This window comes from Cinclus cinclus, chromosome Z (genome assembly GCF_963662255.1).
Source record: "Cinclus cinclus chromosome Z, bCinCin1.1, whole genome shotgun sequence".
Classification (NCBI taxonomy): domain Eukaryota; kingdom Metazoa; phylum Chordata; class Aves; order Passeriformes; family Cinclidae; genus Cinclus; species Cinclus cinclus.
The window spans coordinates 57988069-58014217 of record NC_085084.1 but is presented as its reverse complement, the minus strand read 5'-3'; the positions used below and the strand labels follow the sequence as shown (position 1 = coordinate 58014217).

The 26149-nt window shown below is 38.4% G+C and overlaps 1 protein-coding gene across 1 annotated transcript; it reads right to left on the bottom strand.

Annotated features, from left to right (window-relative positions):
- Nucleotides 1-757: 757 nt before the first annotated feature.
- On the bottom strand, nt 758-25418 carry PUM3 (pumilio RNA binding family member 3). The gene is made up of 17 exons (XM_062513128.1): nt 25258-25418; nt 23202-23384; nt 21374-21509; nt 20557-20632; nt 19773-19866; nt 19502-19568; nt 18778-18952; nt 17490-17593; nt 16941-17019; nt 15173-15271; nt 14057-14110; nt 12424-12504; nt 10495-10637; nt 9600-9822; nt 8508-8595; nt 6577-6667; nt 758-887 (listed from the first exon to the last, which is right to left on the bottom strand). Exons 1-17 carry the CDS (start codon nt 25352-25354, stop codon nt 758-760), a joined length of 1920 nt encoding a protein of 639 aa, XP_062369112.1. The 5' UTR covers nt 25355-25418.
- Nucleotides 25419-26149: the final 731 nt, after the last annotated feature.

Genomic DNA, 26149 nt, shown 5'->3' with positions numbered 1-26149 from the left:
TACTATTGGCTTCTTTTATCTAGATCAAAATAAGGTACAGAAAAAATCAACAGGATACTAATTTGGTATCATGTGGAAGTGAATTCACCCCTCCCCCATTACCACAAAAAACATCCAACACCACCCCCCCCCGGCCCCTCCCCAGTCCCTTGGGTTTATTAGGGATTAGAAGTGTGTAGTTAGAAGGCTTGAGTGAAACCAAACTGTGGTCCATTGAAACAGTTAGCTGCTCCTTCAGGACCTTCTCTGAAAAAAGTCAGAGACACTACTTTCATTTTATTCTTGTTAGTTCCTAGGAACAATAGCCTCCATCACAGGGTAAGAATGGGACTTAAGTAGTCTTTCTGATTGGTTTGGGGTTTTTTTTTTTTAGGAAGCAAGGAGGGAAGGGGATTAAAACAAATATAGTTGCCCAAACACAGTATGTCCAGAACAGATGCTTGTGTTTCTTTGGTAACCATGACACCACACATGCAAATTTTAACAACACTTAAGACATTTTTGTGCAAGTTATCAGTAAAGACTGAATGCCTTGATTATGTGTACAGAATTTTCCATTAGCTCTTAAATCCTGAGATTTCAATCTCTGAGAACAATCTTCTATTTTGTACAACAGATTATGTACAATGACAAGTTGTTTTAGAAATTATTTAATATACAAATGCACACATTGCTTCTTAAAACAACCATGATACAAAATCTTACCAAATCTCAGTTGATTGCATTGATGTAAATAATTATTTTAGGTTCATTTACACTAGGAAGTCAATTTCTCCAGTAATGCTTCTATTCCTTTTACATCTCTATTCCGCTTCAGCTTTGGGATGAGCTTTTTTAGTCCTTTTTTGACTGTGCTTACCACCTTTTCATCAGTGCTTCGGAGAAGGCTGCAAGACACAAGAAAAAAAATGAAGGACATCAAAGGTCAGCATGCAGGTTATAGAAAAAGAAGCTGTCAGTGATGGGAAACAATAACTATTTAAGAAGGATATAGTTCAAGCCAGATACTATCACCTCGTATTACAAAAAAGATGTAAAACATTCCATAAAATATGAAACACCAAGTCAGAACACAGCCAACAGAGGATAAATCAGTCTGCAAGGAACTGCTACCCCTACTCAAAGCATGTCAAATACTGGACCAGACCAGGTTGTTCAGGGTTTCACCCAGTCCGTGCTTCAAACCTGCCAGGCTGAGGACAGACAAAACTCCCTAGGCCCCAGCCCCACTGCTGCACCATTTTCATTGGGAAAACGTTTCTCCTTATCTCTAGCCAAAACTCCTTGTTTTCCAGCCTGTGCCACTGCCTCTTGCTCTCTACTCTTACATTGCTGTGAAGGGACCAGCTCTCCATCCATCCCAGGATGGATGTGCCAGGAGTCCTCAAGCTGCCCCTTCTCCCAGCAGAAACAGACTTGGCCTCTCCTTCCAGGCAAAGGGACCCAGCCCATGACTATGCCAGCCACCCTTCACTGAATTCACTCCAGCTGTTAATGCCTTTCTTGTAATGGGGGTCCTAAAACTGGATGCGGCAAAGCACATCTAATACACATCAAGCACCTTCACTATTGTACTTTCATGCTGTAGTTAGTGAAGAATGATGAAGCCTTACCAGTTCTGTTCTCCTTCTGGATACTACTATTGGAAAACAAATCGTATTTCCCAGAAAAATTCTCATCCTCAGAAACAAAGAAATTCATCACAAGCTGTAAAATACTATCAGCTTAGTAGTGACTTTTTTTCCCTTTCTTCAGTTAACAGTGAAATGTTCTTGGATTGAAATATAAGATCTGCTGAGCTAATGGCACACCTCATTTGCTACTTAAAAGTGATGAGTGAATACTTCCTAGTAAAGTGCCTTCTACAGCCAGTTTGTGCAAACCATATCAGAACTACAGGTTTGACATACAAATAAACTGAGACTGGAAACAAATTGTAACACCCATGTGCTGGTATGAAGCAGGCTGCATGATGCCACAAGTCCTTACAATCCTTAGGATTCTTCTGAGTGGTTCCCAGATTTGCATCTACCTAAAAGCTTGTTCCTTACCCATTTTTTAAACAATGACTAGACATGGCAAACTGAACTGAGTAAGACAAGATGTAAATTATGTCTCCTAAAGGAGAGAGGGCACAAATTGTGTGGTGGATGGCAACGCTATAAGCAGAAAAGCACTGGATATCCACCACAACTTTCAGCTACTTAATTCCCAGATTTATATCCATGACTATGACTTTACAACAGCCTTCAGCAGCAAATTGTGTTGCACTTTTAGCTGCAATGGTATCATTTAATCAAGAAGCCTTCTTTAAAACTAAATTCAACACAGCTGAGGGTGGTATCTTCTCATCTCTTCTATGAGTGATGGACCCCTGATAAAAGCAAGAAAGTCCAGAATTCTGCAAAAGGACGTGCTAATTAATTGGTAATTAACATGGGAAGGTATATATGTTTCACTCACCACAAGAGACAAGGATCACACAAAGCAGCAAGCCACTCTGGACTGCATTTTACTTATCTCTAATAATGAATGTCAGCTTCTGACAGCCATACATGTAAAGCTGCTTTCAAACACATAGTAACCACCGGTATGTCAAGACAATGTTCTTAGTACAGAACATCTGCACATTTGATAACACAGCCAAAAGACCAACATATGACATAATGGGGCATTTTTAAATTACTCTTCTCCAAGTTCTTACAAGGTCTAGAAAAACGGCACCTCTGTATTTTGTGGATGTAAAACATAACTTCCACAGATTGCAGAAATAAAGGAAATCAACATCACATTTGGTAAAGTACATTCTTATCCATTTTCTACCCTGATACTACACATCATTTACGAATTTAAAAATATACAGAAAAGTAATATATACGAATTTATACAGGCAAGCATCTATGATGTTCATGTATTTACAACACTTAATACACATGTGAACATGCAGAGGGTCCTCCCATCACCTTTGGGCTCCTCAAGATAGTAGTAAGTCAGAACCAGGCCTCAGATATTTTTATAAAAATCAAAAGTAAGTAGAGCAAGGAAAGGTCCACAGGATACAGGGTTACTGAGAAGCCAAAGCACATGTAGTGACTGCTTATAACTGACAAATAAGGTTAAAGGACTAAACAGCCAAAAATCTTCAAATGGACTCACTGAGTAATTCTGAGTTTCAGAACTGTACATATGTGACAGATGGCTTCTGAAAGCCAACAACGACACAAATACCAATCATGGCTTAGGAGGAACTAGAATTGTCTCAGAATCACCTCTGTCTGAGCATTTGAGATTCTTTATGACAAAAGATGTGTGCTGGTTTTATATGGCCTGTTTTTTGGTAGGAGGGTGGGGCACAGAGGCAGGTTCTGTGAGAAGCTGCTGGAAGCTTCCACCATGTCTAGCAGAGCAAAACCCTGATGGCTCTGAGGATGGACATGCTGTTGGCCAAGCCTGGGCCAACCAGAGATGATGGTAATGCCTCTGTGATGATGTATTTAAGAAGAAATTCAAAACAAGTTAGACACACAATTTTTTTATACCCAGAGAAGAGGAGGTGGTGAGAACATGTGAGGGAAACAACATGGAGACACCAAGGTCAGTGCAGAAGGAGGGCAGGAGGTGCTCCAGGTGCTGGAGGCGAGATTCCTCTGCAGGCTGTGGTGAGACCATGGTGAAGCAGCAGTGACCCTGCAGCCATGGGGATCCATGGGGAATGCAGAGATCCACCCACAGCCCGTGGGGATCCACAGGGGATGCAGAGATCCACCCACAGCCCGTGGGGATCCACGGGGGATGCAGAGATCCACCCACAGCCCATGGGGAAGGTGCCCATGCTGGAGCAGGTGGATGCCTGGAGGAGGCTGTGATCCTGTGGGAGATCCAGTAGAAAGAGGGGTCCTTGCTTCCAGGCTGGAGTAGCCTGTCCTTGGAGGACTGCACCCCATGGAAAGAGTGACCCATGCCACAGCAGTCTGGGAGGACTGTGTGCCTGAGGGAGGGATTCATGTTGCAGCAGGAGCTGTATGGCTGCTGCTCATTAGATTGGACCCACACTGGAGAAGCTTACAGAGAACTGTGTCTCATGGGAGGGACCCAACAGCCAGACAGGGGAAGGACTACTCTCCCTGGGCAATGGAAGAAAAACTCAGTGATGAACCGACCAAACCCCTGATGCCCTGTCTCCCTGTGCTGTCAGTGGGATGCAGGGAGGGGCTGGGGGAGAAAAAGGTGGGGTTTTTTTAAGGGCTTATTTTACTTCTCATTATCTCCTCTGATTCTGTTAGTAATAAATTCACTTTCTACCTTTAAGATAAACCTGTTTTGCCCTTGGAGTGTTTTCTCCTAGTCCTTATCTCAATTCATGAACCCTTTGATAATTTTTTTTTTCTCTCCTCTGCCCAGCTGTGGCAGGGGAGGGTGAACAAGAGGCTTTCATGGGTGCCTGCGATTTGGCCAGTGTCAAACCACAACAAGAAGTATCTGGGTTTTTTAAATGAAAAGCTTTTTAAAAACTCAACAATTACTTTATGTTAAAACCCATCCCTGCTGCTACTTTACAGCAGACTAAATTAATCACTGTGGTACAATTTAGGTAATCTCTTGACTTCAGTGCATGCAGCTAAACAAAACTGTGATTAATTGCTATGTGATACTGAGGTAAGCAAGTGTGACATTGGTAACAATGAAAAGGACATGATTATGTTTGCATATTCTCAGCTGTGTAAACAAAAGGACATCACACCTAAAAAGTCATCAAGAGAAGTTCATTCTACAAAGGATTTAGATTTAAGTGAAATAAACCGAAGACTACCAACAGAATTCCATCAAACAAACAGTCCTACAATGTACTTTTTTCTCTCCTTCCTGTTAGTTAAATTTCAGTATGGGTGAAAATACAGGGAGGTAAGATCCCCTGCTTGGTAACAAAGGACACTTGTCAAGGCTCCACCTGGAGTGATATGAGTAATAGCAGAAAAGGATAAGACTGCCATTCCCCCCAGACTTCTCCACAAAATACACCACTCCTGTGCTAGTTTCTTTAATGATCAATTACCAGTTTCCTTTTTTATCTCTAAGTCTTCAATGTCTCTTAGAAGACTTTTGTCACAGTAATCACCAAACAGTTATTAAAGTGTTAAATACTGGAAAAAAATCTATTAATTTACAACTTTATTTGGACAATCCCAACATCTTAGTACATACACCAGCAACGTCACGTGTTAAATGAATCTGTTCACCCTTGACTTAAAGGAAAAACGTTGAAGCATTAAAATAGTGTCAGTGAATAAGCCTTTCTAACAAAACTTCACTGAACATCTGTGCACAGGATCAGATAACTTAAAAGCATTAGGTGCATTTGTTGAATTCTAAAAGCCTGTTATAGGAGGCAAAGAAAGAGCATTATCATTTTGGCAGCTGAACAATCATAACAGCCACACACATAATGACTAGTAAGAGATTGTGTGAACTGGTTTTGTATCTGGATTGCAACTACTCTTCTACTCTCGGTTCTTCTCACTAGTGATCTGAATGATAATGACTAAAAATGTTAGAATTACACTCAAATTAGCTAACAGATGCGAAAATGGCATTGGATTCACAAAATGGTTTTGGATTTGCAAAAAGCACAAACATCTAAGTAGCCCTACTCTAAAATGATACAGACCAGAGATGGAAAGCAAACACCAAGGAATCTATTGTTACTTTAGGAGAGAGAAAAGTAAAGCAGAAAAAAGAGATCAAGGGATTTCATGATGTCTATTTGAATTGTTTGCTGACTTTGGTTCAGTGAAAGTCTTTATGAGGTGCCAGAAAGGCCAGGCTGATACAAGTTCCAGAACACAGACCACACACTTCAGGTTATAGGACAAAAACCTTGTGTTTCTATGACCCGATACTGACAGTTAGCTATAAAGTGAAAGCAGCAATGATTAACACTGCAGTTCACTCTTGATAAAACAAAATGCTAACGTTAATCTGATTCCTGTGGGGTGTTTTTGTCTTACTAGTTGCATGGTTCACTGCTTCAAATTTGTGAACCAGTTAGCTCATCACAGGCCTTTACACAATCTATTCTTATGTATGGTCTCTTCAAACAATTCTCTGCTTCAGTATGAAAACTTTTTAGGCTTTGCAATTAAGGCATCAACACAAAGCAATAATTTAACAAAACAAACAACACAAAAGAATTTCCAGATTTTTGTATGCTACCATCAGTCCCAGGTATTCTAAAGTTGGTTATTTTAATGTAGCTATTTGTGGACTGCTTTTTTGAGAGTTTTATGCTTGTAAAACAAGACACAGTAAGCACAATTTTGAAAATAATTTTGTTTTTAATCTTCAGATTTTCTGATACTGAGCTGCTTCCAGGTACTACAAAAGATGGAACTCAAGGAACAACCGTGGAAACTGGTTTGAATTTTTCTAATCCCTGTTTTATTCAAGACTTGCCAGCTACACTCAAGATAGCACACATTGAATGTCATTATGTTGGTAAAAGTTTCAACTGATGTTCTCTCAGCTGCTCAAGAAATTAACCATGTGATCTAATCAGAAGTAGCCATGTGCCTTACTTACCAACAAAGAATAATGGCGCCTCGATTTACTTCTGCCCAGGTCTTCAGATTCTCCATACCAACATGTTCCACCAGTGTTCTACCAAAGCAAACTGCAAAATGTGGGAAAGAAGCAGGGGAAGAAAAAAATGAGACATCTTTCTACAAAGAAGCCTGTTGAAAGTTCTCTGTAGTTTTCATTTAATCAAATTGTTTTTAGTCCCCCAAGTATTCACAAAGTTCTGCTCCCTCAAAATAATTGGCTGTTCAATGCATGCAAAACTTCATAGGTACTAGACTACATCCATGTACTGCATGGAATTTGTTAGACAACAGCAGCACTGTGTGACAGTTTACTATTATAAAGTATGCAATTTTGTCTGTTTTTTAAAAAGGGCATGAAAAGCTATAAATATCTTATAGAAGGTGTCCAGTCCAAAGAGAGAACTCAGCAAGAATCACAGAATTATTCTGATTAAACAGATCACTGTATGCAATACACTAAATACATAAACGCCTCTGTAGAAAAATGCTCCATTTTTAAGCATCTGACTCTACAACTGCAGGAAAAGAATTTGAACACAAGTTACTTAAAATTTCAGAGATAATCCTTTACTAATACAAAAACTTTGTCTTTTTCAGCTGTCCTGATGCTTCAGGGCTCTATTTCTTCAGTGGTTTTGAAAGCCTAAGTTGACTTCAGATTCATCACACTAACCTAGGCTGACTTCAAGACCCCAGCTGAATTTAAAAAACTGAACTGCATGGAAACTGTTCTTACAGCTTGGCATGCTGAGCAAACTTACCAGTAGACAATGCAAAAAACCCCACCCAACCCCAATAAGCACCAGCCTCCAAGCACTGAAGCTATTCTTCACTGTCCCTTTAGATCCTAATTCTACCTGAAGACAGGTGAGATTTTATATGACTTGCTCCCCATGTGTTAACAATTTGCTTGGGGTTTAATGACACTTTAATAAACTCAGAGCAACAATTCTGAATGGTACTTTTTGGAGGAAACCAACAGGAACAGCATGTGATTAAACTGGAAATTGTACAATTTTTACAGAAATAATTCCAGATTACTACCATCATTTCAGATAGGCAAGTCTCTGAAAGACACTCGCAAAACTTTTCTCTTGCACATTTTCAGTGATCTGCTTGAGTCTACTTTCAGGAACATTTAATAAAGCACAAGTAACATTTTTAAAGGAATACCTGAACGTAACAAGAGGAAAAGGAACAAAAAGTCTAACAAGATCTTATAATTCTAAATAGAAAAACCTAATACACACAGAGAAGTTCCCTCAGATTACACTTTGCCAACCACATGCTTCCATTTTATGAGCATTTTGTAAGAGAAAAAGTAACCAGTATTAGGATAGAGTGATACATACAGAAGATTTTACAGTTATGTAATAGCATAAATTTAAAAGCTAAATTAAGATGAGAACATCTGTGCCCAATATCTGCCTTATGGAACATAAATTAGCAAAGATGTCCTATTTTTGTGCACAAATTATTTTAGTAACAGTTACAAAGCATTAACCCATCAGCACTAATGAACACAGTAAAGATTACAGCCTGGCTTACAAGCACTAATGAAACAGGGGTTCCAGTAAGAAGGACTTCAATGTTTCTATTATTATCCTTAAACTACTATGTAATTTAGCAAAGCTATCAAGATATTTTTAGCAGAGAAATGAGCTCCACCCCAAATACACATGAAAGCCCTGAGAAAAAACCCAACCACTGCTTGCATTGCAAAAAAACCAAACATATCCTTGGCATTCTGTTTGTACAGCAGCTCACAACAGCAAAAAGATAGAAACAATAACATTAAATTTTCCATATACTACTATACTCAATGAAATAACTGCAACTATCTTATTTGAGGTCAGATAAATTACTCTGAAGTCAGTCTGAGCAAATAAAGCTGGATTTCCAACATACCTTCTTTTCCACTCTCTTTCATTTTTTCATCTTGCTCTATTAACCATTTCAAAACTAGATGGCCTGCCGGATGTTCTGCAATGTGAAGCTTTAAGGGGAAGAGAAAACAAAATTAAAACAAAATTAGTTAGTGATGTTGGTTCAAAATTCAGTTACATGCCTGGTCATAAATATTTCTGCTTGATTTATTCACTCTGCCATCACACTGATTCACTGAATCATGACCTGTGCTAATATCAGCAAATTTGATGAAGACTTCTAGCTACTCATTCAAACTGACCATTTTAGCTCTTACCATCTTCCCTGTAACATTTACCTTTCAGTAATATCAACTGTATCAACCAACACTTCATTCACTCTTCTGAGGACTTCATTCTTAATAAACAGAAACTCCTGGTCATACTACCTCTGCCAGAACATCCAGACCTTTCATATTTCCACACTTGAAAATCAACTACAGTATGGTTCACATTAAATTTCATAAAATGTGTATCTAAGAATGCAAAACACAGAGCTAAAACACCACAACCATCTGGGGGATATCTATCTTAAATAATACCATACATTGTATTTTTTTGCTTTCTAGTCTATGGACACATATCTGACTGAGTTTAACAAGTAGGGGAGGGGAACTCTTTGAAGAGAAGGTCATACTGTGAAGACAAACAACTCTTATCTAAGATCTTTCCTTGCATGGAGATATGTGCACCTGAAAGGTAAGAGATCCTGTCCCTCTCAGTGTAAACAGTCAAATGACCTATAAAACCTTTCTAAGTGCTTGACTGCAGTGATAACATTAAAAGAGAGACTGTGTAACATGCTTGTCAGCAACCTTCCCACTAAGTGTTTAAAGGAGTTCGAAAGACTGAAGATCACAAAGCTCCTTGCCCAACAACTCATATGTAATGGCAGCTCCAGATGCACTAATAATAACCTATGAAATCCACAAGTCAGAAAACAGGATCATATCTAATGTCCAAGTGCTATCAGGGCAGAACACTGATGTCTTAGATGAAGGAAAATAAGACCAGAATTCATTTTAGTAATGCAGAAGATCTGCAAGATCTCAGCACCTTGTGCTCTGTACATTACCTGTCCATCACGGCCCCCTGGAACCAGCTCTTCTGCTGCTAACTTAGCAATTGCATCTAGTGCAGGCTGGATGTCACCAAGAGCTGTTCTTAGAATATCAGCAACCAAGACAAAAGTAGCTTTGTCTATCACTACTTCTTGGGTATGTTCTTGCAAATATTCCAGCAGAGGTGAAGAAATGGCTTCCAGAAGTTCATGGTGACGGAGCTCAGTATTCTTCTTACTGATGAAAGAGACAGCACATTACTGCAAAAGATTTGCACTGTATGCACATCAAGTAACAAGAAATTTCAGAATGTATGTGCTGTTTGAGACATTTAAATTACTGCTAGATTCAAATACAGACATTATTGCTCCCTATGTTTCATGTGCAATTAAACATATGTTGGACACAGAATTTAAGAACACATGGAGTGAAAAAGTGTTTAAAGCTGACTGTCTCAAAACCTCAAAGTTTTTTCTTGTCAGTAACATTTACTATTTATTTTCATTTTATTATCTCAGCTATGGAGATTTTTTTTTTTATACAGCTTATTAGTCATCTAGAATTGCTCCTTCTTCAAAAGCTGGTAAGCATCAATGGCAATACCAGAGACTCAAACCAAATTAACAATTTCCATTTCTATTGCTAGATTTTGAGATATACTTTTATGCTACCCAATGCACCAGTAATGCATATTACAAATCTTCTTCTATACTAAATTTGATACATGAGCTTACACACAAAATATATCACAATATTTGCCCTTTATAAAAGGGGCAAACATGTTATTTTTATATATTTTCATTACTTAGATATATTACAAAGAAAAGTTGAAATTAAATCATGTCAAAAAGTTGCATGACTTCTTCCGGACTCTTAAGAAAAAACATGTAACCCTCACATCTGAATTACCTATAGGCATTTCCATCTCCCTGTTGTAGAAGTGTGATGATTTCTGGAACAAAATGTGCAGGATCTCTAGGACTTAGCAAGTACAACAGGACTTTCTTTCCATATTTGTTGTTTATTATATCAGGCAAAGAAGCCTTTATTTCCTGTGAGAGTAAACAAACCACAACAAAACACTAATGAAATAAAAGTTCTTGGTCACTATCAGTATTAGAACTGTGAAGAAGTACCAGGAGAAACTCTAAATGACAGAAACATGCTATCTCTTGTGGGTAATGTCTCCATCTTTTTGTCCTCATGAAAGAGGGATTTTGTGCTAAAATCTGCCTGAATCCTTACACATGCCAAGTGCTCAATGTACAGTTCCAGTCACATGTGAAAGTTCAAAGCAGCACACACAGAATTTGGTCCAGGATTAAGACTCCATGGACCTGAGTGATGGTGGTAAGAAAAGACTTTCCTCAAGAAAATTTGAAGAGCTTAAAACCCTCCTTTACCTACAAATTCTCAGCCATACTACAAATTCACATAAATGATGCATTTTGCAATACCACAAAAAAAATTCCAAACCAACAAAAAGCTAAAGTTTTAATGGACAGAATGCTAATCTCTATAAGGTCGGTATATCTGAAGTCTAACTGTTCTTTGAAATAATTTTAAAGATTGGCTTCCTCTACAGAATATGCTTCAATATTTGATTTAAGATGCCCCCATCTCATCATCTCCTACCAGTTTTCATTCACTATCTGAAGAGCTCATTTTGATCCTTAGATTTTATTTTTCCTTTTTCCTGCCATCCTTTCCCATTCTTGACCTCACATAAGCCCTGATGGGTCAATTGTGTATGTGTGAAGGCCATGCCTTGTTCTCTGTTTTCTGTCTAGACTGATGTGGTAGGATGACCAAACAGTAAACATTCCATTATCTTGATAATGGACTAATATTTGATCTCAGATCATTCTGTAATTAAACAACATCTTGGAAGCTCAGCTAAAGACATAGTATCTGAACCAATAAACTCTCCAGGAAGCAGAGTGCTTGTTACATAGTACAGGAACAGGACAAATATCTCATAATAGGACAGCTCAGATACCTCAGAACTTATTTTCTGAGACCTTTCCCAGAAGTTGTTACATTCCAGACCAGGCTCTGGGAACCAAACCTGGCTACAGTCACAGCTGAAGCCCTTGAGGAACAAAAGCCACCTCCATTTAAAGATGTTTTCACTACTCCAGACCCACAGGAGAGGCACAATCTAAGGGCCAAATCCTTATGATAGGGTACAAAATCCCAACTGCCCCCTACACAAAAGCTGCTCAAGGGAAGAACTGTTCCTATTTTTCAAAACAAGCGACATCAGAACCACTTTCTCCTCATATTCCTTCTCTACACACAGAAGACTTGCCTCATCTTTATCTCCCCGCCACTTCCCCTAAATCAGTCAGCCCTTACAGATATAGCATGAGTACTACTGCAAGCAGATTGTCTATCAATGTTAATTGCTGAGAGGATGCAAACAGTTTTGTTTGCAAAAGCAATAACGCAACATCATCATTCTGAAGTTTTCCAACAATTTCATCACTAGAAATACCAGTAGAGTCAAACTTCTATGATAAAAGACACTGACTTTAAATAGACTCCAGTCACCCCTTATCCAGAATGAATGCGTACTAAAAGGGAAAATTTCAGCAAGCACTGAACATAGCTTAAAAATTAATTAAAATAAATAATTAAAACAACACATGAAAGTGCTACAGTCTGCTAGGAAAAGAAAAAGCTAATCATGATACGTAAATATAATGAAACAATAAAGACGGGAAGTATTTAAATAGTCTAAAAAAGCAGATGGATTCCTAACTTCATCCTCCTATACACTGACAAACATACTGACACTACTTAATACACTATTTTAGGAGAAACTCAATTACTTACTGATATAATTAACTGCTTCACTAGTTTAGTGTCATCGATGCAATCAAATGCTGCCAGCAAGACCAGATGAGAAAATTCACCCTGCAAAGATGAGACATCAGAAACCACATTCATTTTTTATTAATATACTGACTGAGAATCCAGATTTCTGAGGGTTTGTCACAAACATAACACAACACAAAGCACAAATTCTGACTACTGTCATAGAAAGAGAGAAGTCAAATATTTAGATTTCTCCCTAAAAGCAAGGCTTGTTAAGAGAAATATGTTGTTAAAACAAAGGTAGATTTTCCATTTCAAGTGGATATACTGTTTTATCACATTCAAGGTATTAACCTAATCCTACTGTACTGTCAACATTTAAAATTAGTATTTTCCCTATAGCAACCTTACATACAGACTTTATTCCTACTGTAGATTTGCTTAAAATTGAACTAAGTCCCATACAATGTTTTCGGAGACCATATCTCTGTAATGAGCCATACAGCCTCCACTGCATTGCTGGAGATCAAGCCTCAATTCAAAAGGGCACAACCAAATGCACTTGTATGTCAGTGAGGCTCTACATCAAAGCAAACCCAGATCTTCTGTGCTCCAGTGCTGTGTCAGCTATTATTTACACACTGTCCCATATTTCCATATAATATATAATTTATAAAATTAAGCAACTCATTTATTCTGGTGGAAAATTATAGAAAGAAACATTACCTAGAACCTAGGTACCTAGGCCCTCAAAGATCACACAAGACAATCCATTGTGATAGAGAAAGCAAATATTTTTTAAACCATTAATAAAAAAATAAAATCATCATCTGGTTATTTCTAGCTCATCCTTCAAACTTTCTATTTATGTGTGTGCTTTATAATGTACACCATTATAGTAGTAAAGACATGTAATTTATGCATAAATATATATATTTGGGATATAAATTTATGCATAAATATATATTGGGGATGCATGCCCAGGATGTGATCAAAATGTTTGAAGGCCACTGACTGAGACCACAACAACTACAAGCAAGTAAAAAACCCCACAGCAACCAGGAAGGAAAATGTAAAAAGCTCTTCTTTACAGCTGCACTTTTGCCCAACTCCATGAAATCTGGTTTCGACTGTTATTCTGCTGGTGCTGCAGTCTCCAAACACGTATGTTGTTCATTAAAAAATAAAACAGACTTATTCCATAGTATGCCAATGTATTTTGAAGGTTCCTGACTTGGAAAAAAATACGGAATATCTTCTAAGAAACATGCATCTTCAGAGAGCCTTTTCAATGACATCTTCCAATACATCTTGATTTTTATTCCTCTTCTTTATATAGGCTGTTTTATTCCCAACCAAGGAGAATTAATCAATGAGCCACATAAAGATGCAATACAAAGTTGGGATCAACAAAATAAAAAGAAGAAAGAAAACCAAGGAATAATAATGAACTCAGCCATAATAAAGCACAGTACTACATGTAGTGCCCACAATGAAGCTTCTTGGCATGTCTCTAAATATTCAATATAATATTTTATATTATCTAATACATCATTGCTATTTTAAGACTGGTTTATTAAGAACATTCAAGCTATCCTCTATCAAATCACTAGTTTCAGAGGCTATGAAATAATAGTTAATGAACACTCACCGTAGCTATCTTTTCAACATACATCTTCATAGTTTTCACAATTACTTTTCTGTCCTATCCAAAAGGAAAGAGGAATCTGAAATGAGCCTAGAATACCAGTTATTCTGAGTAATTAAACTGCTATTTACACCTTTCAAAAAGATAATCTTCAATTTGCTTTCTAAAGCAAAGGCATTTGCCAAGGACTCACACATATTCTATTAGTTTATACCTAGAACCAATGTGAAAACTTAAACCTGAATTGTAACTTGATTTCAAGAGAGACGTTGTGGCATATTTATAAGTCCAGATCACCAGTGGAAGATGTCAAGAAAATCTGGAAAAAAACACAACAAACAAAAAACCCCAAACCACCACATATGTTCACTCATATTTTGTCCATTAATTAAAGAACAATGCATTTCATCTCCTCATTTGGAAAGAAACACATTCAACATATTCAACTGAAACTCTAGCTTGGTTTAACTCCTATTACTATCAAGAATATTTTGTTTCCTCTCTGTATTTTTGGCTCTTGGAATCACTACTCAGTTTTCTTTTGATCCATTACTATGCCTACATCCTAGGAACTTAATTTTTTTTCTGCATCCTTTAACAAGTGGATTGTTTTACTATGTCATCTTTTTTGTTTTTTAGTACAGAAAAACATAGGAGGCATTACAGTACTACCAAGATGACATACATTACACCAAAAATATTTCTGGATACTATATCAGCAGATGGAAATAAAACACACTTTCTGTAATATTTTGCAAGCCTTGGCATTCCAAAGCAAAACATGGTTTCACACTATGTTTTCTTTACTGACCTCTCCCTACTATAAATTTTGATTATATTAAGAAATCCATGGGACGAATGAAATGCCAATTACCTTATAATGGAAAAATTATTCTATGTGTCACTGCCAAAACCTCTGCTTAAAATAAAAGTAGATGCTTCCACTAGTTCTAATGAAAGCATTTGATTCACAAAAAAATACTGCTTAAGTCTGCCAACAGATAAAGAGGGGCCAGTTTTTAACCTTATTCGAACTGCTAATTGCATGAAAATGTGCAAAAGCAGAAGGACTCATGTGGGCAGTCAGAGAAGACTAAGTAGAGGGAAACTAAACATTACCTTGGGAGTGCCATGCCATAAACAGTGCATTGCTACTCGGGCTCCATCGTGAGTGTGTGCCAGGTAGATGACAGCCTCTCTGATAGCTTCTATCATTTCCTGGGGAAGAAAAGGTGATAAAGCAAAAAGATGAAAGAAAAGGCTTGAGGAGCTCAAGGCAGATGGGCGAGGGCCTGAAAGCATTATTTTGTCTGCCCACACTTCACTGCACTGCATCACTGCTCTGCAGAACCACTCTCATTTCCCTGACCTGTGAAAAACTGCCTGAAGAGGAGACCAAAAGACTGTAAATGACACAAGCTTTCTCTCTTTAAAACTACACTGTTCATCATAATCATGCCATGAAATCACAACTGTATTGAAGCTTGTCAGCTGTCCCATTACAAAAAAATCAAGAAAGGGTGCTCAGAACTGAGACAGAAAGTAGAGAAAAAAGAGAAGAAGACCGCTAATTTAGGAAGAAATCTTTGAAGCTGATCCATATTCATACATACAGAGTACGAGCCAGAAATTAAGAAGAACTAAAAAGTCACTTAAGCACCAGGTTACATTATAAATCAGATATTACAAGACACTGTCTTCATATCAAAGGAATGAGGTTTTCTGAAGCTATCTGACAATATCATCAGCCAAAGAAAAAAATCAAACCAAATCAAATTATACCCTCTTGGGTAACTAAATACTACTTCTGTTACTATCCAATTATTCCAGATTTCTTGGAAGTTCAGCTCCTGCCTATGACTCTTTCTACTCCTAGTTCTTAAAAGGCTCCAAGCATTTTACCAATCATTTACAAACTGCTCAATCACAATAGAACTGGTGTCACTAGTTGTAAGCACAGGCAGGAACATATCTGCAGAAGGGGTTTCCAAACCCCAAAGAGCATGTCCATACACTAGCACATTTGCACAGAAAGCCAAGCAAGGAGACATGCCCTTATTCCCCTGATTCATGCAAGCCTGCGAAACCAAAAGCATTCTCAGACATAGCATTACACGAAACCATGCACAGGAATGTTCTGGGCTCTGAAGATTTGGACTCAGAATAGGCCAAAAATAATACACTTCCCTACCCTTAGCTTTGGGTTTGTTAACAGTAATGAAGTATTCAGGAGCCTGGTCTGGCAGAAAGAGGCAAGAGACAGCAAGTGGAGAAGCTCTGCCTGACTTGAAGTAAGATGGTTCTGAGCTGCAGAACCAAGGTGAGGCTGAGGCAGACACCTTGAAGACAGGCAAACTCAAACAGGATGCAGCTTAAACCATGTCACATCACACAGATGGATTTAGGCCTAAATACATAAGTAAAGAATGTGTGACGTAATCTTAAATTTGCAATTTAATACAGATATAGCAGACAAAATTTTGGCTGCTGGCAGAAGAGCCAATCTCATTGTATTTTGGTCAAGAGATTTTTGGACAACCACTGCAAGTTGCTAAGAAACTACACTCTGGAAAGCTAAACTACTGCAAGCAATGGTCCTCACTTTAATTACTCCCCAGCTACTAAGAAAGATAATTTAACATCAGAGTCATCTCATTGCTTTTTAAAATTCAAATATCACAAACACTACTGTGAAAGTTCATTGTGACTATAAATCTCCATACAACACAACTCTCCAATCATCTATCTAGAATCACCAGACGAACAGAACTCTATCAATGAAAGATGTGTATTTTTGTCTAGTTAACTTAGAACATTTTCACAAGAAGATAAAAAACATTCCATGGAAAGGCAAAAAGAAGACAAAAAGCAAAATAAAGATACTTACAGATCTTTGTTTCGGAAGAGCATGAGTGAAAAAGTCCAAAAATACTTTATGTACCAGTGAGTGCTTGATCACCGCCTCTCTGTATGTGGACAGATGAAAATAAGCAACAAGTTCCCCACAAATAATAATTTTCAATTATGCTAGCAATACCTCATTTGAATTTTAAAAAGTTAGGCAGTGTGGTGAGCAAAAATCACACAGTCACTTTGGATTCAGATGTTTAGCACTCACAATATGTGGAAGATTCTACCAAAACTTACAAATTACAGAACCTGGAAATACATCACAATGCAATATTGCTACCAATTATCTGACTGGGACAGAGGACACTTTAATTCATAGAAGTGGAGTTCAAAATTAAGGCAAGATATTCATTATGACACCTGGGACAAAACCATAGACTATTCAGCACAGCAACATTACCGTTTAAAAGAGTCTCAGTATCACTGTCATCTCAACTTGCAAATTGACCAGTGTCACTGTTTGTATGTCAGAAACAAACTGGTTTGTATTAAGATTGTCACATCTTCAGTCAATTTTTGTCCTTACTTTTGTGCCATTGGTGTAAGAATCTGCTTCATTTCATCCAGGATGGCCTCTCTCTTTTCAGGTTGAGCTTCTAGCACTTTATCCAGTGTTGGGACAGCCGGTGTCTGAAATGAATGCACAATCAGAGGTTTAATCCTACCAGTAAGTCCACAGAAAATTACAATACTTAGACCTTTTTCAATCAAATGTCATGAATATCTAAAACAAAATGAATATTTGCAAAACCAACGATTTATACAATTTTAAAAATAAAAAGCTACCTTTTCTGAGTATGTCAGAAGCTGTAAACTTAAGTTTCTACAAATTAAATGTTCCTCATTAGCAAACAAAACCTGGCATTGTGCTGAATCTCTGTTTTGCACCATAATGCATAGCTACTTAAAGCAGTTATGCCAAAAACAGCAGAATGATGGAAGCTAACACTGCACTTGATCTCATGGGCTGTTTGACTCTCAGTACAAATTACAGCCCATAATCACAACAAACATTCTTCTATACTACTCAGTGTTGGAAAATGCCTAACTAGAACTTATAATAACCTGTTAAGAAAACACAGGTTCAGAAATGAGTTTTTAATTTCTTAAGACGATTTTAACAGAAATCTTACGTGTACGTGAATAGGTGAAAAAGTCAATGGAGTGAAGTTAGTAATTGTGTGAAAACAGTTTGTAGCAAAATTCCTAATGGATACCAACTTTCCAAGTAAAAAAATTAAAAACAGAATTTGAAAGAATCGAGGTTGTAGTTCTTAAGAAGGTTCCAACTGCCTGGTGAAGACCTACCATACGCCTAGGTTTCAGTGGAGTTTGGACTCAAGTCCTACAGTCTCCATGGGAAAAGAAAACAAAGAGAAAAACTAAGCCTAAATGGAACACTGTATGTGGATACCAGCTCATTCTGCCCACACTCACGAGATATAACTCTGACACAAGAGTCATCTACAGTATTAGCGAAGAATTACGCCTAAGTCTCACCTCAGCAAGGATGATTTCAGCCTAGACACTATGAGAACTGAAATTATGTAAGAACAATTTGTCTTTGATAAGCAGAGAGCAATCTTATACAGGAACACAGTATATTTTACATAGTTGAAATTAAAAAAAACCCCACTATTTCATCTAAACTAGAAGTGTGCAAGTAATTATTACATTTAAACATGCTAAATTAGACAACCTGTGGACAGCTGACAGAAAGAAATGTAATCAGGAGAAATTGTATCTAAGATAGGTAAGGCATTACTAACACAAAGGGTTAAACTATCTTAAACTACAAAGTATTGAAATACCACCTTGTAAACCTGGAAAGTGTTCCCATATAGCTCTTCTGTAAGCATATTCCTCTGCTCCAGAATGGCTTTGTCATTATATGCATATTCCACTACAGCAGATGCTTCAGCATGACGCAGCATTTTTCTCACATGGCCTCTAAAACTTTTTATTATTTCTGCAACTTGAGCTTTCGTCCTGTTTTACAGGGAAATACAATGGCAAGAGTTAAAACCTCTAGAGATAAGCTTACCTATTGATAGTTTTATGTTTAGAAATACATTCAAGTAGTAAGTTTTATCATAGAAACCATGGAATTTATGAATCTGAATCATCCTTATGGAACTTGGGAAAATACGTAACGAAGCCAGGAATGTGAAGAAATTGCAAGGCATTTCAAGGGAAAGCAAACAGCTAATAAATTCTAGAGAATAATGAATGCCATCCTGAAACACTTAGCAAAGAAAATTTTAAAAAGCCAGTGTTTTATATACAGCAAAGATCAACTCTGAGCATACATATAACCAATTTTTTGTCATGCTTTCCTTGACATGTACAGCATTAACTTTACTTCTTGCAAAAGGAAAAATACTGTTAGCACTCCCCTGCCTTTATTCCATTCCATTACAAAGATGTTTCCAGAGACATATTTTTTATTAATGATCAATCTACTATAGATTAGGAAGCAGCATTCACACTGGAAATGAAACAACACAACACTGATAAGCAAATTCACTTGATACTCACCCATACATAAGAAACTTCTTCACAATATTTCTGGAATACTTTGACTTGCTCAACTCTATTAGGCTATCTAGAAGAACAGAGAAGTATTCATCTGGTTGATTTTTCACTACATTAACTCTATAAAACTATATGTAATTATTTAAATAAGTATGAAGAGTTCACTAGAAACAATGGATCAGCTCCGAAAAAAAGCAAAAGTATTCAAAACAACATCATTTGTTTAAATGCACCCTAACCACAATACAGAAGCATGTAAGTAAAATGAAAATACCTTTCAATTCTTCAAAAGTCTCTTGCCTTTGCTTCTCATTACCATACTGAATAAAGCACTGGATCACTCGGGTTGAATCGTGCGCAAATGCCAGCTAAAAGACAGAGATATTTCATCACTCTAGGCCACTCAAAAGGCAGTATGCACCATAATTATCTTTATGTATGTGCTCTCTGGTATGGTTTCATGCTGCACGTAATGCCAATTAGAAAACTAGAAAAGCAGTCACCTGCTTATAAGAAACCAAAATTTATGGGCTTTTACCCCTTCACACGTACCCTATTAAAGAAACCACAGACAACAGCTGCTGACAATTAAGGACAAGCATTAAGGTTTTTCATACAGAAATAAAACTATTAAATGGTATCTCCACTTTGTTCCCCTTCTTTATAATTTCAAAGTGTGATGGAACAGTTCCACTTCAGCATGGAATACGAAAGGCTCAAAAGGCTCTTTACTGCAAATTTATACATTTCAAGAATGAAGCAGAAAGACTGTTTAGTATAATTAAGCATGAAGACACTAACTTGCCTAGAAAATTGCAGAGCAATGTAACTAATCAAACCTCTGAGTTCCTGAACCCCAGCTAACATCGAATTTCAGAGGACTAAAGCTACTTGGCAGCCTTTTACAACTGCCAGGTGACAAAAGCATCCCAGGACTACTATCCTGAAATGCAGGTGCCAAATGCAGTCTTTCACCCTGTTTTTATTTTTTTACTCACAAGAATTATTTAAAAGAAGATTTTGTGAATTTGTGCACTATGGCATTAATTTTTTCTTACATTTTTAATTTTCCCATGAAGAAGCTTTTGTAGTTCATTCATCAGCTTTTCTCGTTTCTCCTTATCACATTTCTTCCTACAACCAACCAAAAAAAAAAAAAAAACCTAGTAAAACAATTCTAACTGAGGAAGCAGCTTTGTTGTAGTATGATTCACTTACATCTATAAATTAAGAAGCAAGACAGTACAAATGAAACCAGGTTGGCTTCTGCCAATCCAAATTTACACTGTCATTCATTAACCCTGTACAGAGATGTGATTAAGCTGGTTTAGTTTGTGAAAATCAAACCAGAATTCCACACCTTAACTTTATTCTTTTTTGAGTAAAACTATTTTTTGAAACAAACTCAAATTTTCAGTCAGAGTTGCTTCCAGGTCCAAAGATCTGTAAGCATGCAAAGCACAAACACTTAGAACAAGCAAAATTAACTTTTCTTGCTGACATGGGGCACCAATTCTAGAATTACTCCCTCAGAGAGACAATAACCCTTCACAAAAAACTCATGCAGTAATCCCACTGTAGAATTAGGGTGAATCAAACTCTGCATTTCAGGGTTTAAAAATAAAGGCAATTTCTTAAGCAATTACTCACAAATTTATAAATTTTAGCGTAAAATACAAGTTCAATACAAACATTCCTAGGACCATGGGTTACCATACTCTGTTTGAGCTATCTACAAAATTGCATGCAATGTTATTGTTCACCCAAAGAGATTCAATTTGGAAATACAGTTTTATATAATTACAAGATGATAAAGAGAGTATTCTAGCTATTTACGGCTGAAAGTCAACGAAGTGGAAGAAAAAAAGTCATTACCTTCTCATGTTTTCCCATATTTGTTTTGATTTTACAATTATGTCATAATTACTTTTATCATTAATTTGTCTAGTTTGCTTTAACTCTTTCATTTTCTTTTTGAAGTCATTCCATTTTGGCTTCTTAGAATCTGACCCTTAGGACAAAAATAAATATATTTTCTACAGTCAATAAAATAGCAGCAATAGAATTCTTCACCAGCCTAAACTGTGGCAGTTCTATGACTTGAATCACTAACAATTCAGGAGTAGCCTACAGTTACTCAGCTAGCTAACATGAAACCATAAATCTTTAATAAGTATGCTAAGCTAGCAATCACCACTTTTAGACTGCTGGAAGAACAAAGCAAACAATTAGTTTTCCTCACAACTGTAACAGGATGCATCACAAATCTCTTAACAGCTTGAAAATTGACTGAAGATGTACTCAGCAACTATGGCTGCCCCAATAATTCTCTCTCTCTGTTTTAGTTCACTCTTAATTCATGCAAACCTTATCCCTCCCTCAAAAGGAGAACCCTAACTCAAATATACATATCTGAAAACTCAAAAAAAAGAAGAAAAAGCTAAACCCTTTTTACATTCCCAATATTTTTACTCACTCAAATTCCTTAAGCATGGCATTTTACTATACAACCACTGTACACTGCCCACACAACAAATTTGGGCAAGAAAACGTTACAGAAGGGCCACAAATCATGCATTAAAGACACCGTCTTAAATTTTTAGAGCTTAAAGCACTGCTCATTGGTATTTAGCAGCATGTACTTAGCTGTTTTACCCCTTCAAAAACACATGCTTTCTTTTTTACAAAGCATATTACTGATTTTTATATCACTCTCCTAAGTGATTACAAGAAAAACTTGTAATGTTTTGAGAGCAGTGCAATACACAGAGGCTTTAATTTACTCTTATGAACATTTATAGCTTTGCTGTGGATTTAGTTTTTTAAAGCAGCCTAATAAAAACATTCTACTGTTATTAGATTTTCAGACACCTAGTGCGTATTCCATGTGAATTCATTCTGCAAAAATGCAAGAACAGCAATATTAAAATAGTCAACATAATCTACTGTCTTTCAAACAAATATCATATTTCTGCAGGAACTTCAGAACCCCTCATTTAAGATTCCACTTCTCATTTTACAAGACTGATTAACTGCCCCAATACATATTTACTTTAGAGGAGAGGATGGGGAAAAGATGAAAATCTCAAGCAGAATAAATAGTTTGAAATTCATTTAAACATGATAAAACCAGACAACTATTTAGGCTTTCTGTATAAACACCAGAAAAGAACTAATGTAAAACATGCAAAAGCAGTGTTAACACCCATTATGCTTTTTTTTCTCTTAAAGGATGTGACCAGATAGTCTGGACCACAGAAAGGAAATAATGTAAAAGATAATCAACATTGCTGCATGAATTCCAAAGCTTATAGCAAGTATTTTTAGAACAGTCCAAAACACACTATAAAAAGCTCTGTGCTTGCAAATCGTGTGACAATTGCCAATTTCTAGCTAATTAACTTAATTACTTAACACTGCCATTAAAATAAACAGAGCTTTAGGACAGTATGACAATTTTTAAATTTGCTACTGTGTCCTTACTTTTAACTTTCAAGAAAATTCCAAACCGTTGATTTTCCTTGACTAAGCCTCAAGCTTAGTCAAGTCAAGTAATTTTTCCCACAGCAAAGATTAAATAGGAAGTAAACCTGGAGTTATTCAGCCAGTTTAGAAAGGCTGACAGAAAGAGGAAGCTCTAGACGAACAGTGTGTTTCCCAAAACCTGGTTTCCCCTGATATCCAGGCTTAAAAATCGACTCACCTCCCTCTTCACTGTCCTGGAGTTTTCTCTTCTTTGCAAACTTTTCTGGTTGCTGTTTATTCTTGAATTGTTTGACAGTAGCTTTTCCAGGTCTTAACTGTCCTTTAGCAAATTTCTTGGAAATGGATTTAGGCTTTCCTTCCTCATCTCCTTTCTTAAAGACTTTCTTTGGTAGACCTGAATCTATTAATCAAAACAACAGACATTAAAATGCTATCATACAGCTACTGCTGCTTCAAAATTAAAATAACAAACAAAAAAAACCCCCAGAAAACTACTATAACAAGAATTAAACTACTTTGTAATATCAATTCTGTAACAAAAATTCGTAGGTACTTCTCAAAGCTGGTGTTTTCACTGCAGTCCTTGGGTATGTATGTTTTCCCTCAGGAAGTTTTGCCCAGGCATTATTTTCTGGGCAGCAGTGTAACAGCTCAGGGATAAAAAGGATTATTCTATGTTATGAATTTCACCACCCCTGACATGAAAGTTATCAATCCCCAAATCCCAAAACTTTTCATAGCTCATCATCAGAGCGGTTTCATCTGTTCTAAAACAGTAGTGAAAGGCATCTTCTCAATCTAACCCACAGCAGGTTCCCACCTAACTTTACCTCTCAGATAATGTTGTCTTAATGTAGGAATGCCAAGTCTACGATCAAAAGGTTATCAACTTCAAATTTCTAACTTAGAATATTTTAGGTGAATCGAACAGAGATGAAGGGCTTGCAATGCAACCTATTTAAAGCATATCAGCAAGGCAGTGGCTCGTACAGTCAGTACAGTGTTGAATGCAAGACACAGTGACAGAATGGCTGTAGTTGGAAGGCACCTCTCAAAGCCATCTGGCCAACCCTTCTGCTCACACAGGGCCATCCAAAACCGGTTGCCCACGACGATGCCTGGGTAGCTTTTGACTATCTCTAATGCAGTAAATTCCACCATCTCCCTGGGAAACCTGTGACCATGCACAGTTGCTCCCAGAGTAAGTAGGTTTTCCTGGTATTGGGAAAGAATCTCCCGTTTTTCAGTTTGTGCCCACTGTTCTCTGGTCCTGTCACTGGGCACTACCACTGAAAAAGTCTGAACCCTCCCTTCAGACACCTGTACACACTGAGCAGATCCCCCACAGCCCTGTCTTCTCTCTGGGACAGGCTGAACTGACCCAGATGTTTTAGCTTTTCCTACAAGAAGAGATGCCCTGGTCCCTTCATCATCTTTGCAGCCCTTCACTGAGCTCTCTCCAGTGTGTCCATAGCTCTATTGCACTGAAGAGCCAGAGCTGGGACACAGCACTTCAGGTGAAGCCTCAGCAGGGCTGAGGAGAGGGCAAGGATCAGAGTCCTCAATCTGCTGACAGCATTTCTTCTAATGCAGCCCAAGATCCAGCTAGCCCCCAGGGCACATTGCTGATTCACCTTCAGCTCCAATCACCAGGAGCCCCTGGGCTTTCCTCAGTACTTTCAAGTGCCTGGAGCTGCTCCCCTCAAGCTGCAGGACTCTGTCTTCACTCCTTGATAAACTTCACCAGGCTTCTGCCAGCCCATTTGTCTGACCTGCTGACATTCCCCTGGAGGGGAGCACAACCCTCTGGTACATCTAACACTCCTTGAAGTTGTCACCTGTAAAACTGAAGATGCTGCACTTTGCCCCATCATCCAGGTCCTCCATGAAGCTGTTGAACCAAACTCGACTTTGTACTGACTCCTGGGGTCCACTGCTAATCAGTGGTCTCCAAGGAGCATACCAGTCTCTGGACCCAGCCGTTCAGCCAGTTTTCAATCTACCTCACCAATTGCTCTTGCAGCCCTTAATTCATCAGCACCTCTGTGAGGATCTCAAAGGAGAGAAGACACTGCCAAAGTCTGACTGAAGTCCAGTCAGACAACACCCACTTCTTGTTGCTCATCTACCAAGGTAGTCGTTTCAAAACATGAATTTACCAAAGGAGAACAAAAAAAAAAAAAAAAAAAAAAAAAAAAAAATCTCCAAGTATGCCAGTACACAACCATAACCATTCAGCCACGGCTCCAACTAACGACCCTTCGCCTTCTTACCATCATCCTTTTTAAATTTCCTTTTCCAGTGCGGCGCTTTACTACGAGGTCCTTTCCCACTGTTCCCCACAAACTTCTTTTTACCCTTGTTCTCCATCGCGGCAACACTGCAAACAGAGTAACAGACAACATTACCGGACAGCCGTGGCTCCCCTGCGAGAAAACAGCCTGCGCCTAATGGTTAACACCCATGGCGAAGTCACACCCTCCCAGTGGACGGTGGGGTACCAGAGGCCGCGCACAGGCAGGGAGGCACAGCCAGGCACGCCCGCGGTCGCCGCTGCCCACAGACGCTCAGCTCCGGCCCGGCGGCAGCTCCCGGGCCCGCCGCTCTCAGCGCACACGTGCGGCCCGACCGCGCCTGCCGGCTGCGTGCGCCGGGCGCCGCTCGCTATTGGCCGCCGCGCTGCTGCCGCACGACAGTGACGCGCTGCCGTGCCGTAGAGCGAGCCGGGGCGTCGCGAGGTACGTGCCGCGCGGCGCCTCCCTGCTGTGGGGCTGGGACGGGCAGGCCGGGGACATCCGCCGGGCTGCGGCTCTGCGGAGAGGGACCTGGCGGGAAACATGCCTCCGTGAGCCAGCAGTGTGCCGTTGTGGCCAGTGGTACCCTGGGGGGCATTAGGAACAGTATTCCCAGGAAGCGGTTCTTTCCATCTGCTCAGCCCTGATAAGACCTCACCTGGAGTACTGTGTCCAGTTCTGGGTTCCTCAGGACAAGAGAGACATGGAGCTCCTGGAGCAAGTCCAAGAGAGAGCAAGAGAGGTGACTGGGGGACTGGACCATTTCTTAGAAGGAAAGGCTGAGAGAGAGAATTCTGTTCACAGACTCATAGAATATGCTGAATTGGAAGGGACCCAAAAGGATCATCAAGTCCAACTCCTGGTGCTGCAC